The sequence below is a fragment of the Scophthalmus maximus genome, chromosome 21, assembly GCF_022379125.1.
Source record: "Scophthalmus maximus strain ysfricsl-2021 chromosome 21, ASM2237912v1, whole genome shotgun sequence".
NCBI lineage: Eukaryota > Metazoa > Chordata > Actinopteri > Pleuronectiformes > Scophthalmidae > Scophthalmus > Scophthalmus maximus.
This window is the reverse complement of record NC_061535.1, coordinates 14,176,332-14,190,945: the sequence shown is the minus strand read 5'-3', so window position 1 is coordinate 14,190,945 and position 14,614 is coordinate 14,176,332. Positions and strand designations below refer to the sequence as shown.

The window sequence follows — 14,614 nt, the reverse complement described above, 5'->3', positions numbered from 1 at the left end:
ATGTTTTTAGTAACAATGTCCGTCCAGTTTAACACCTGATACCTCGGGGACCAGGAACTAAATCCAGTTCTACAGAAATTGACTTGAATTATCCCGATGGGAAATAAAGTATGACGTGCGAAAAGGTCCAAATTTGCACACAAAAATCAAAATGGCCAACTTTCTGTTGGTCAGAGGAAATGGTCTTGATGTGATACACGTATCGAGTCCTTTTGGCACGCCCATGCCCGAGACACCCAAAGTAAACGCACAATGCGAATGAAAATTTTCACATCCTCATATAATGATTCTTAAGTATCATTTTTTGAAATATCTAACCCTTATTTATAGTAAAATAGGAAAAGTGACTACTCGTCATAGAGAATGAAGGTCAACCACTGTACTATTCCACCATTTATCCTGGGATTATCCAGCCTGCCTCTCTCTCTCTCTCTCTCTCTCTCTCTCTCTCTCTCTCTCTCTCTCTCTCTCTCTCTCTCTCTCTCTCTCTCTCTCTCTCTCTCTCTCTGTCTCTGTCTCTGTGTGTGTCAATGTTATTTTGTGCACATGCATGTATGCACATGTGTGAGGCTTAGTGCATCATGCCACAGCTGGACAACACATGGGCACATCTGTCAGTGCCATGAAGTACAACCTTTTCCCAGCAAGGTCGGGCAATCTTTCTTATTTCCCCTGAGTTTTTCCGGCCCATTTTTTTTCCACGGAGAAACGAAGGAGGAACGAAAATGTCCCAGGAAAAATAAAAAATGCTATTACTTTTTAAAGAGGCTATTACTGAGGTGGCGGCGGGGGCGGATCGCTGATATCAATGTGTTTTGTCTTTTACAGAAGCTGGAGTTGGATCGCTTCATGCTCTACGCTCACGGGCCCGATCTGTGCCGGGAGTCGGACCTGCGACACGCCATGGCCAACTGCTTCGAGGCTCTGATCGGTGAGATTCCCCCCGAGACAGAGATGGAAGTTCGGGAAAATATGAAAATCTGTTCCTCAAAAGGACAGATGGTGTGTGTGTGTGTATGTGTTAAAGGGCGTAAATAGCTGCAGTGGATGTCCCATTAGGGCCGTGGAAACGTTACGCAGCCGTATCGATCTCAGGAGTTTGTGGTTTGAACTCTGGACCGGACAGACAATCCCCCAGAGTGCCCCCACTCTCCTCCTCCTGCCCACACCAAACACATAACACACAAGCTCTTCGCTATTCATCTTGATAGCGATGGTTCAGCGATGGACTTGGTGCACTGATTAGGACCCTGCGCTGGAAACCACACACACACACACACACACACACACACACACACGGAATCTCTCGGCGGTGGCGACGATCTCCCTCTCTCCATCCAGCCCCACGGGGCAGTGCGGAGCTAAGCCTCACTCCTGGAGGGCTGCGGAGTCGGCAGCTTTCCCTCGTCTTATCACCATCTTGATTGAACCGGTTCTGCCACATCTCGGCGCAACCCCCCGATGATGATAGATACAGAAAGTGGGTGGCTTTAAAGAGATCTTCTCCCTCGCCTCCTTCTCCCTGCACCAAAAAAAAAAAAACTGCAGCGGTGGGGGAAAGTGCTGACTGCCACCCAAACGGCGGGAAGTCATAATCTATTCTGTCGCCGCCGCCGCCGCCGTCGTTCTCGGGTTCGTTCCACGTGTCCCCAGCAAAGGTGGGCCGGGGCCTCGCTGTCGTTACGTCTTCACGCCTTCCTTCGTCCCTCATCTTCCTCCTCTGTCTACTTGATCAATGTGATGATTAAACAGGTTTGCTGTTCTAAAAGGAACCTGAGAGAGTAGTGCTGTCAGAGAGCACCCTGCGGTGACGCGTTTCAGATTACCAACTCAAAAATATCACACACACACACACACACACACACACACACACACACACACACACGCACACATGCTGAGCGGCAGAACACACACACACACCCACGCACATTCAAAGTCAGTGGCATTGAGAATGCCGTCTGATGTCGCCTCTCTTCTTTCAACAGAGAGTTTTGTCATCTTCATTTCAGCTATTCCTCCTTTAAGACCTCGCTGTCGCGCAGTCGTCTGTCTCCTCCCTCCTCTCTCTGCGACTTACCCTTTCTGTTCCTTTTGCATTCCCCCGCCTCCCTGTGCCCACCCCCGCCTCTCCGCCTCCCTCCCCTGTGATCTAGAGCTTGGGTGTTATTAGGTGAAAGATGTGCCACGCAGATGATGAGTCATCCTGTCACTCTGTCATCTGCTCCCTCCCTCACTCAGACTCTCGCCGAACTGAGCCTCTTTCCGACTCACGCGACTGGCACGTGCCTCTGGATGGTACAAGGGCCACGCAAACGCTGTCATGTCATCCCGGCGCGGCGCCCTTCTGTCTTGACAGCGACGTCAAAACCGCCACTTTCCCCCAAAAGAAGCAGCAACCCACCACGTCGACAGACACTTGCAGATCTGTGTCGCAGGCCTGTTGTCTAAAGGAACCGAACCTTTTTTACCTCCACATGCAGTGAATTCAAATCTTCCTCTTCCTTGGCAGGTTTTGATTTTGAAAAGGAATACGACCTCGCTCATAATATTTCCGAGACCCCGGCAGATAGCTTTAACGGCTTCACTATGCATGTTTTCTGACCTTTGTTTTATTTGTTTCTCAGCCACGGCGACCGTTGAACCCGTGCCCGTGTTGGGAAATGGCAGATAATCTCCTGCTTTGCATGGAGCGAAGCTTTTTCCAGAATGTGTCTATCTGCTAACCCCGAGGCAGGGCCGCTCTGTTGCTGGAGACGGAGAAGGAGAAAGAAAGAAAGAAAGAAAAGGGAGAGAGAGAGAGGCAGAGAAATAGAGGAATGGAAAGGCAAAGGCATCTGCAATGCAAATGGCTGCCCTGCAACCCTGAATAATTCAAAGTGTTGAATGGAAATCTTGCTTTTCTGATCCCTCGTCATTAACTTCTGCCGGAGTGGGCCATTCTCATTTGGGCTCTTTTGGCCTGCGCCCCCTCCCCATTCTGTACCCTCCCCCCTCCCATCCTCCCCTCCTCCGTCTCTCTCTCTGTACTTTTGCTCTCGCCCACTTTACTTCCTCTCGTCTTTAGAAAACCACTTCTCCTTCTCCGCTATTTCACAGAAAACGCAGCACGCCTGTTGCCCTCCCGTCCTCCCTCTCAGGTCCTCTCCGACGATAAGCCGCGTCGCCTCCCTCCCTCCTGGAACCCCTTTGAAAATAATAGAATTGAGAGAATAAGAAAAGAGGGCCCACTCTGTGTTTTTTTTTTTTATGGCCCTAATTTCTCCGTACAGTCGATGGGGTGGATTATGCGTCTGCCAGCAGCCATGGGGGATACAGATGGTGAACCTTTGTGAGGGCCCCCCTCTCTCTAAGCTCTCCCTATTAAAAAGAACGGGGAGAAAAGGATTATCTCCCACTTGCTGAAATATCAGATTCATAACACAATGCAGCCGGCGTATTCGTCGAACAAGTGCCGCCGCTGCCTTTTGTTAATTGCTGCGACGGTAGTAGCAGTAGTGGAGTTGCTTTTCTTGTCTCCTTTGGAAAGTGAGATGTTTGATGTGACACTGCACTCGGCCCCGCCCTTTTTTTTTAATATTGCTGCCGTGGTGAAAATTCTATTTTCATATTTTTGTTGGTTTTGTTTATTTTTCTGCCTTTAATGTGTTGCTCTCTCCGTGTCCGTCTGCCGCCGCGGCCCCCGTCGAGCCGAGAGGGGGAGCGGAGCGGCTTAATATATTATTTGATGGATTAGAGCCTGAGCGTTTTTGAATAATTCATTCTCGGTTATTAATGTGACTGTCAGCCGCTGGTGTTTCATATGCCCCTGACTCTGGGTTTTTATTGGTCACTGAAAGCACCACAGACATTGGAATTCTATTCCTAAACATAACAATGTACAGTCGGCGCGGCCGTCTGCATTAGACCCCTGACAGATGTGGAGATTCATTAGCGGCCGGGCCTTCCGCGGCCGTGACTGATATATATATATTTATATATATATACTGAACTTGGTGAAACTGGATGAAAAACTTTGGTCAAAGTTTGTGCGCCGTGTTTTTGTCTCTGACCTGCATCAAACTCTTGTTTTAATTTATCAGAGGAGGGTTGAGGCTCCATTAGGGCTCTGGTTATTAAAACTTAACTGAGTATGTTATGAATTTTCAAATTAAAGATCGCAAAGAGCGATGTAAAAAACGGCCAAGGTGACCCGATAGTCGAACGGTGACGGCAGGTCCCTGATCGGACTCCCCGGCAGGTCGGACTATTTACTGCGTGTCACCTTCCCTCTTTCCCTCCTACACTTCCTGTCTCTCTACACTGTTGTCATCTAATAAAGACACAAAAAGATATAGTTTATCAATTTGTCTTTTTGTATTTTGAAGTTTTTCTTAAATGCAAAGTTATTTCCGACGTCTCCTGTTCAGAATTGTAAGTTAATACCTCTGATTAGAGGATTTGAACGACACTAACGATTCTGTACAGTGGTGGCAACTTGTTGAATAAGTCTTTCTGTAAGTTTAATGTGGCATCAAATGGACTCACTACACATTCAAGTACAAGAAATTAAATTCTTGTACTTGAAGTACAAGAATACAAGAAATGAAAGTGTATGATTGGGTCACGTTACCTCGCGCTGAGCTCACGCAGCGTCACGTGTCTCCACCTCGATACTTGCGTCTTCCAGCCCGTCTCATCTCGTCCTGTTCTCGGACATCGAATGAGGCGTTTATTTTACGTCTCAGAAACTCATCATGCATCAGTTTCAGACGACAGGTCATAGGGTTGTGGGATGGTAGTGGTAGCTACATCTGATGAGCCCAAAACAACGACAGTCAGGCGTGGGCGGATTGCTGATTCTTCAGAGATTGTAACACCCAAGTCCTAGTTTAAGAAAAAGTCTTCTACAATACAAGGCTCAGATTCAATAAACTGCCGCTGAACTCTTCGTCCTCTAGAGTCTTAAACGTCGACCGGTGTGATTCTTCACGTACATATATCTCCTCAGGTTCATCTCCTTTGCCGGAGCTTGGAGACCGCAGAGCAGGATTTGGGCCCGGGCGTGACGTTACTGCGAGATGAGCTGAGGAGAGGTGATAGAATGCCACTGCCAGTGGAGTTGGCTGGGCGTCTTTGTGGGCGCGTCAGCTCGCGTGCCGCGCAGGCTGACGGCGTTCGGACTGTGAAGCACAGATCTCTGTTTTATGATCGCAGGCGAGTTGTGCCATTGATTGAATCGCTCTGGGGCACGCTCGCATTTTTTTTTTTTTTTTTGCACGGACAGCCTCCTTGTCAAGAGTGCTCTCGCTAGAATTAAGTGCATATCTTGGGTTTCTTCATCCATTTGATTGACACCAAAGGTGTTGCTTTGAGATTTTTTAATACCGTTTTCATAAATCCCCTCGAGGCCCTCCTGGTTTCCCTCTCCCTCCTCCTCCTCCTCCTCCTCCTCCTCCTCTTTCCTCTTGGAACATTTTTTTTTTTTTTGAAAAAATCTAATAAGAAGCAAAAAACTTTTGACTCTCAGTGACTTTGAGGGCCTCCGTTTGTGGGGAACTCACCGAATGTGCTGTGTCATCAAGACATGAAGAAAACTCCCCTCCCGGCCCCACCCACTCCCAACTATCCTTTGAGTGGGGGGGTTGAAAGACATTCAATACTTGGTGCTGTGAGGGAGTTCTCATCCTCCCACAGCTAGTCTCCAGAGGAACCATCTGCTACGTACTGAGGTCCACATCACAGTGAAACCACAAATCTGATGCTTAGTGGAGAACATCCTGTGCAGAAGCGCCTTCCTGCGGTCAGCGAGACGCACTCGCCCCTTTATTACAGAGGCCTCACTTACTGATGCACATCTGCGGCGGCATGCTGTGTTTATGGACTTCAAGGAGAGTTGATGATTTATGGGCCGTTTGTGTGTTTGGATTCTGAACGGTCATGAGTGTTGTACCTTCTAAAAATCCGCTCAACTAGATTTTCATATCAGCAAAAGAGCCTCGGAAAACGCTAATGAGCGCTAAAGCGGCTGCCGGGGCCGTGACGACGTTGTCAGGGCTTAATCAAATTTTTACGAAACATTCAGGCAAATGGCTCGGTTGTAATTTCCCTCTGTGTTCAGAAGTAAAGGGCAAAGCGAGGAAGATGGAGGAGGAGGGTGTGTTTGTCTTTGTGCCGCGCGGTTTGTTTGTATTTCTTTATGGGTTTTGTGTGTGTGTGTTTGTAAATGGCCTGTTAGCCATCTGAAAACAGTTTCCCGCCCATGATGATGAATCCCCTCGTATGTTTTTTCCCGATGCCATCCGCGGGAGCAGTTTGCGCCTTTTTAGACGTTGCGACCGCCACCGCGCCCCATTTCCACCGGCTCATTTTATGCACATCATAAAAAAAACCGCTGCACGATTGTATACCCAATTTGCCAGGTGGTTATTGCTTTCTAAATTGAATGAGCCACCCTAAGTGTGATGGTTCCAAACGCGTACGCAGCTTAGAGGCACCATGATGTTTCCACTGATTTTTTAGTAGAAACAGTAGAAGAGCAAAGAAACACACAACGGGGACACCAACTCGTGCAGATGCTCAACATCCGTCTTGTGAGATGGATGAATTTTTTGGGAAAACTTGTCTTGTCGGCAGCAGCTCTCCACAATCTGGACCAATCTTCTATTGAATTTCTTTCTTTGTCCCTTCGTCCTTTGTGTACGAGTGTGTGTTTGTCCGTGGTCCCCCCCCCCCCCCCCACATCCAATTGAATCCAGCACATTCTGTGCGTTTTGTGGACATGTGCACACGTTTACCTGAGCGCGTGGGCGAGCGACTAGAGGCACCCTTTTGTTCACGCAGCGCATGAATGGGCTTGAACACGTTGTACACAGGGCCTGCTCGTCAGCTTCTGTGTGTTCGTCTGTACAATGTGACACAGTCTCAAGTTTGATGTTTACGTGACCTTGGCCAGTTCCGTCTCGTTGCTGCGGTACAGCCGCTCCTCCTCCTCCTCCTCCTCCCCCTCCTCCCCCTCCCACACTCTGACAGGGGGAGGTGGATCTGCGCGGGAACCCTGAGGTCATTTCACCGTCAAGAAGCAATAAAAATGCTCTCCTACTTTTTAATAAAGCAATTATAACTCATTGCCGAGTTCAATTAATTTTAAGTTTTCCATTAGGTGAGAAGTCTGAAATTGCCTCAGAATAGCTAAAAAAATTTTTTTACACCAGCAAGTACTGGTGGATCGTCATGCTTCTCACTGCTACTTTAAATTTGCGCCGGTGTGGCGTTGGGTTCTAATTCAACCGATTCACAATTTTCAGCAAACACTCCTCTCGCTTCCTGAATAAACTTTATTCTACTGATTTCGTTTTCATTCATCCTTATTTTCTCGTTGACTGTATGTGTGATTTTATTTTTTTATTTTTTTCTCCAGGTGCTGTGTATTTGGAAGGAGGCCTGGACGAGGCTCGGCAGCTCTTTGGTCGACTACTTTTCAACACAGAGGTAACTGGCAGAATAGATTTGGACTCACAGCCTCTCGCCTCTTCAGTTTTATGTAGAGAATGGATATTTACACAAGTGTGTTGAGCAGCAGACACACTAAACGAAATATTCCTATATTGATCTGCGGAAGACAACAATCTTTTATTTGTTCAAACTCTCACTCAGTATTTTGGCAAAGGACCACATATTGCAGGATATGAAGGCCTCCGAATAACAATAATCCCACTTTATCCTGTAAAACTTTTTGACTGGCTGTGTTTTGTGTACATTGAGAAGGGGGGAAAAGCAGCAAAAACAGGTTGATCATGGCGTGCGTATGTTACAGTGCATGTGTGCGTCAGATCATCAGGCTTGAATAATTGATGAATGGATCAGTATTTGCATATACTAGGTCAAGTATATAGCAGCAGGTTGGGGACGCACACACACGACTATCAATCAGACGTGTTTGATCAGAATCGCTCAGTCTTCTTTGAGAGACCAGATCCGGGGCCAAGGGCCTGAATCTCAAAAAAAGAACTTCACACCACAAAACATCAGGGGAAGAGGATCAGTAAATCACCCACCTGGAACTGGAGTTGAAAGGATTTTAAAAAGAATAGCCGTAGAAGTAGTAATAGTTTTACACACAAAAGCCTTTTTACTAAATTAAACCATTCCATGTTCAAGATCAAGAATTTAATCTTTTTTAATTTCTAGCTCTTTATTTGCAACTGTGTTGCCAGTGATTGTGTTTTAGTGCTGAGCGTTGGAGTATCGTTTTTCTTTGTGGAAAGATGAAACTTCCTTGGTTTGGAGACAGCGCTTATCAAGTAACTGAGTTGTAATGACGTGGAGCTCTTTATCTGTGTGATGACAGATTCCGACTTTTAGGATCAGCTGAATAATTGCGTGTGGAAAAAAAAAAGAAGATTTTCATAACCGCACTATAAAGAGCAGTGCAGCATCTGTTGGAATCGGATACATCACGATCAAGGCTGATCAAAAACGTCAGTCGCCATATAGACAATGAGAAACATTTGTTTTCCAATGTAAAAGATATCAACAGCATCGAGCACATCCGTATCCCATGGCTACAGAAGACGCCTGCTGTTACACGTCTCCTTGGTGGTCTCGCTGATGATCGGACACAGGGTGCAGGTGTTTGTTTCATCACTCGCAGAGGAAAAAACAGATGAGAGAAGAATTAGGCGAGTTTATGTTAGAATCTCCAGATGGAGCGTCCCTGTGCAACAAGCATGGAGAAACACAAAGGTGTATTTGCAGGGAAAAAAGGGGGAACTGAAGTAGACAATGAGTATGATACAAGGTGCAGAGAACTCTTTAAATTGTGGTCCATGTTGGGTGAAATCATTGCGTATGGTGTAATTTATAATAATGATAACAAAGTGCATGTCAGGATCGAAAATGAACGGTGTGCGAGGACACTCCGAGATGCAGACGGGACTAGACAGGAGATAAACCGTTCAACACTTAAGTAATCGGTGAGATCTTAAAATCAATTCTAAATGGAAGCCTGTAAAAAAGACGCCCAAATGGGGATATGTGATCTATATTCTTTGTTCTACTCAAAGGTGCAGCTTCAGTATGAGCTTTGTAGTGTATGCACAAAAAAAGAATGGACTGACCATAAATAAAAAGAATAAAAGCATAAATAACATTCTCCAAATCTATAAAAGCTAAAGAACATGATTTAATGAGCCTTTGTACACGACCTTCAAAGATAAAACGGAATAAACACCATCGTCCTTTTGTCAGATGAAGTTTTAAGATAATATCAACCAGGCAACTTGGAACAGAATAAAAAGTTCCTTCATTGAAATTATGCATATAATTATTTATCATTGCAAAATAAAAGTCCCCGTCAGTAAAAGTGGATTTAACCAGAAAGGGAGCATGTAAATAAAAATAGATTGGGACCCAAAATCGAGCCCTGATGAACTCCATGCATATAAAATCTGCAGGAAATGGAAAATCCCACATACTGGAGGTGTCATAACTCTTGATGGGAGTTATTGGTCCCTGAATGGTGTTGAACACAAAGCCAGGCAGCTGTCCTCCAGCTCTGACCGTTGAATGGACCGTCCTCCGTGTCTCTCTTTAGGAGTTTGTTACGACGTGGACATATTGTATTAAATGGAAACGCAGAAAATCCTTCATATGGAGTGGAACTCTTCAAGGGCCCTCAGCTGTCAAACACACACACTTTACCAATCCAGAAGAAGGCCAATCCCCTCCAGCCTGACAGCCGATCATGTCAAGTGTGCACCTGTGACAGTATTCTGTCCAAGGTGTGCTACACAAAAGTATTGAAACTCTGCAAAGTAAAACCACAGTGTATGGAATACGGTACTACCATGAACGCCCGAAGATGGAGCATTATTGACTTGGTGTGACAGAGAGAGAAGTCATGTTTTAAAGTTTTTTCGGACGTGCAGCCGGAGGATGGAAATAGCATTTCTTCTCACTCCCCCCCGCCCCCTTCCACCCCCGCCTGATGGCCGCTCTGTCACACAAACCGAGGGGAGACAGATGGACACGGACCAGAAAGCCAAACAACAGCCAGGTGGTATGAGGGGGATGGGGGGAGTGGGGAGCAGAGATGGACGGAGAGGACCACTTGCATCCTTCTTTATATTTTCCACCGTAACATGTCAGAATGGGTCTTCACACAGAACATTACCAGACTAATGAGATGCTGTGCAAAACCGAAGGACAATACATTTTTCTCCATCACACACCCCGGCGAAGGTTTCGCTCTCTCTCCAATTTTGTCCATGTGGTAACAAACACACATGGGCGATCAGCCCCCCGTGCGCTCCCTCTCCTCTCTGTAACAACAGGAAGCCGCCTGGTGTCTCTCTTTTCGCTCTCCCTCTTGTTTCTCTTTTCCCATTCTCGGGATGTCATTACCCTCCACAGATGTTTCGCTCCAGTCCTCTTATGACAAAGTCAAAGTAAAAGGCTTTTCAAGCCTGGAGGTAAAAATTCAGAATGGAACTACCTAAGGCAAAGCAGGTGTGTAATTTCCACCTCAAGACCCAGCCAGACAAACAGTGGCCCTCCCCCTCTCTCTGTTATTCCCTAATTGGTGTGGCATTCATGACCGGGGCATTCTGTTTCCGTCCTCCTTGTTTCTCTCTCTCAACACATCACCTTTTGCCGACACAGGTTCCCGATCGGCGGAGCCCAACGCTGACGACGGAATCTAGCTTCATTGCGCACAGAGAGGCCCCCCGAAGGAAACAATAGATTCTAATTTGCTAATGACATTACTTGTGGATGGGGTATTAAAGCATCAGCAGAGAGAGGCAGGAAGCGTCTCCTTCAGGGGGAGCTGCTCAATTGCTCCCAACCTGGACTCGACAGCAGTTCGGCGTCGCCGCCGCCGCCGCCGCAGCGTCCCGGGGGAAAGAAGTGCCTCTTATGAGGAGCAATCACGATAATGATGATCTCACCAGTTGCCCCGCGGGCTAATCTGTTTGGCTTTTATTAACGCCGCCTCACAAGCACGCACACACTCCAAACAAACACCTTAAAATCGAACAGAGGTTGCCTTGACAACTGAGACGGGTCACCATGGCACTGCGGTGGTCGGCGGTGTGGCATGGCAGGCTTCTCCCTCCTCACCGCCCTCTTTTCTCCATGCAACACCACAAAGGGTTTTTTCAATCGCAGGTCTGAACTCCTTCAAATCTTTAATTTGAATTCAGTGGATTTAACAACACATGAGTCCCGTGCCTCTTTGTTTTTGATCTCTTGCTACACCAGTAGAGTGTGCTAGGCGTACACGATCGCACAGGTTAAAGGCTGGATGACGACTCCCTCCACACGAAGGCCCGCTCCTCTCACTCGCAGCATCGTTGAGGTGGATTCCGTCTGTTTTCTCTTCTGCAGCGACGCTTCCTGCCGGACTTCCGTCTCGCCTGATAATGAGCGAGTCTTTCTTTGTTTTCTGCTGCAGGAACCACGGCCACATTTTCTGCCACTTTTTCATCCCCTCAACGCCCCTTCCTCTGTTCAGATCCTTGCAATTTGTCCTGTGGCGACCGTGGCTAATATTAACCATGTTTGAATGAGAGTGTGCGTACGCCCCCCTCTCGGCTGCCTCCTCGGTTCGGTAATAAGCCTTGAGAACTAAAGCATGTGCACATTCATTCACAGGTCATCTTTCTCCCATTCACAGGCCCACACACAGGGAGTGCCCCCTTAACCTCGACCTCATGAACAGCGAGCAATGGACTTCACCAAAGTGTCGACATTAGTTTTTCCCCATATTCGGAAGATCACCTTCACCGTTCATTGACGGCAGAGCCTGGTAGGTAGGGCCCCTGCTTTATGTTGGATTTGATCAGCAGCAGCAGCAGCTATCTCTTTATCGATTCCTCTGCTGAACTACCATGTTTGATGGATTGATTGGCAGCCCCTAGCTAGAGACAAATTTGTCAGGGAGCATTGGACCTTGTCAGAGAAGAAGCACCATCATGTCCCAATCATGGATGGCCCAACAATCCTGGGGGTTGTGTGGGGCTGGAGAAGTGTGTGTGTGTGTGTGTGTGTGTGTGTGTGTGTGTGTGTGTGTGTGGGGGGGGGGGGGTGTGTGGGGGTGTGTGTGTGTGTGTGGGTGTGTGGGTGTATGTGGTAGAAAGGGAATAGAGGTGTTGCCTATTCACAGTTGACTTGTGTCCCCCTGTGTGTGCGCAAGACCATGCCTGTCTCTGGATCCCCCCCGTGGGTTGGAGCAGCTCTGATTTGAAGCCGGACCTTTTAAACGGAGATCATAGGCACTTTCATCAAGACGCTGTTCAATTTCGACTCCTTATCACGACGAGAAGATCGTTGACACTCAAATAAACTCATATAAACATGTTTGCATATGCTTTTCTTTTTCTTCTTTTTCTTTCCTGTTTGTTACCAGAAGAGCTCCAGCCTCCGAATGGCTGCGATTCAACTCCTGCGCATGATGATTTGTGCCCCCAGTAATTATACCTTCCTCGAGCTGGGAGAGAGAAAGAGAGAGAAAAAATAAAAACCCCTGTTGTTATTCTTAAATCCCCACTCGATGCTGGCTTAATCATTGTCTGCCTTGTCTTCGCAATGGCTGTAATTGAAACATTAGCTGTTCGAAGCTATATACAGCGTGTGGGCGGATCGCGTGTGCGCCCTGTGGATGGATTTTAATCACAAGCCGACGCACACTAGTGTGTGTACTTCACATCCTCTCTCTCTCTCTCTCTCTCTTTGTTTCATTCTCTCCGGTGTTTTCTTGATCTCAGGTCCTTTCCATATTCTTTGAATGTGCGACGTATCTTTATTTAATGCCAATTTGTGAAAAGAAAAATCAGCCCGTCGGAAAAAGCAAGCGATCCATTAGTCAGTGCTATTGACTTTCCCTTTAAGCGATGCCGCCCCGGACAGCCGAGGGGAGCCGTGTTGTGTTCACAAGCCCGGCTCCGTGGTTGACTTGATACCTGCTATGAACCCGGTGCTTTTCAACTCCCGTCCCAGGCCGAGACCGGCAACCAAAAAGAAAGAAGCATTTTGCTCAAATGTATTGACCACTTTCATGAATGTTTCATCGGCTGCTCAAGGCAACGGGGTTGCCAGCTGGGTGAGCTTGAGAAGAAGACAAGCACCCCAGCGCAACTCTAGCCTCGCGATTTTAATGTTTTATCTCCTTGAAACTTTTAGAACACCTGAGTGATGCCGTACTCAAGACGCCCTGGCAGACGTCCGTATCGCCTAACAACTTTAGACCCCAGGCCCTGAAAACTGCTTTGTCGTCCCTGGCAACAACTTTCTCTCTCTCCTCTCTCTCTCTCTCTCCACCATTCCATCTTGTGTGGTTTATACCCCAAGAGCAGCGCTGAGGAAACATGTTGACATTGCACGTGTTTCTCTCCACAGCCAGGGGAGGCACGAGGAGTGCGACACACTGTCGGTGTGCGTCTCCAGAGACGGACACGCCTCTTTTAAAAGATCCCACAACCCTCCACCTGCTGACTCATTTGCTGTTATTTCATTGCCTCCCACTGGGGCTGCTGATGGCACCTTTAAAGCACTCGGGAGCGAGGAACCCGGAGTGTCCCCACTCACACAGTAGCCATCAGAGGCACATCATCATTGGGTCATTGTTTTTTTATTTTGCCCCATGATAAAAAAAACAATAATAACTTTATTATCAAGTGTCAAATTGATTTTTAGCGTTGAGAAGCAAGAGGTGTGTTGTCCCTGATGTTGGTGAAGAGATAAAGTCTCAGGCTACATCAACACTGCTACAGTACGTTTTAGTTTTTTAAACCTCTGTGGGCGGAATCGCGTATAAAGTTCTTCTCTGTGAAGCATTTTAGTGTCTTTCAGCTATTTGTTGCAACGTAAATCACTGCTTTCGTTAAAAAGCAATAAATGGACTATAAAGCACTGCATTCTTTGGGGCGTGGATACAGCGTGATTGACTGTTCGTATCGTCCAATGGTTGCATCTCGGGTGTGAGGTGGACGTGCTCTTGGTGTCGTTCCTCCAAATATGGTTACTTCTGGTTTCAAAAAAACCAAGATGGTGCTGGACAAAGATGCCAAACTTAAGGCTTCAAAACAAACTTACAAACCGACGGGGTGACGTCACCGTGCGTTGACAACTTGAAATTGGAACAGCAAGGAAATTATCACCATGTTCGCTTTCCTGTAGATGAATCTTTCGAATGATATTTGCAAAAACAGAAAAATAATAATCTCTGACTCCTCATCTCTCTCTTCCTCCTCTGTCTTCACAGGACCTTCGGGAGGTCTGGCTCCACTTCCCACCGCACCCCCTGCAGGTCAGTCGAGATGTTTTTTTATTATTGATGTTTATTCTGGCAAGTTGCCTCTCATTAAAACTCACCTTTCCCCCCAAGACACAAAACTGTTCTCCCATCTTTGAAGTTTTCCAGCCTGAATATGTGTGTGTGTGTGTGTGTGTGTGTGTGTGTGTGTGTGTGTGTGTGTGTGTGTGTGTGTGTGTGTGTGTGTGTGTGTGTGTGTGTGTGTGTGTGTGTGTGTGTGTGTGTGTGTGTGTGTGTGTGTGTGTGTGTGTGTGTGTGTGTGTGTGTGTGTTGCTAACAGAGGTGGGCCTGCTGTTAGTTATCTTGCCCGAGGCTGACTGAGAG

At 47.1% G+C, this 14,614-nt stretch overlaps 1 protein-coding gene across 6 annotated transcripts in view; it reads left to right on the top strand.

The window, feature by feature from the left end:
• Positions 1-14,614, top strand: part of drosha (drosha ribonuclease III) — a 184,386-nt gene that overhangs the window by 144,130 nt on the left and 25,642 nt on the right. For all 6 annotated transcript variants that reach the window (XM_035618640.2, XM_047329704.1, XM_047329705.1 and 3 more), the window contains 3 exons: positions 829-931; positions 7,397-7,467; positions 14,240-14,284. In XM_035618640.2, coding sequence (XP_035474533.2) covers positions 829-931; positions 7,397-7,467; positions 14,240-14,284 — 219 coding nt within the window. The remainder of the gene's footprint in view (positions 1-828; positions 932-7,396; positions 7,468-14,239; positions 14,285-14,614) is intronic.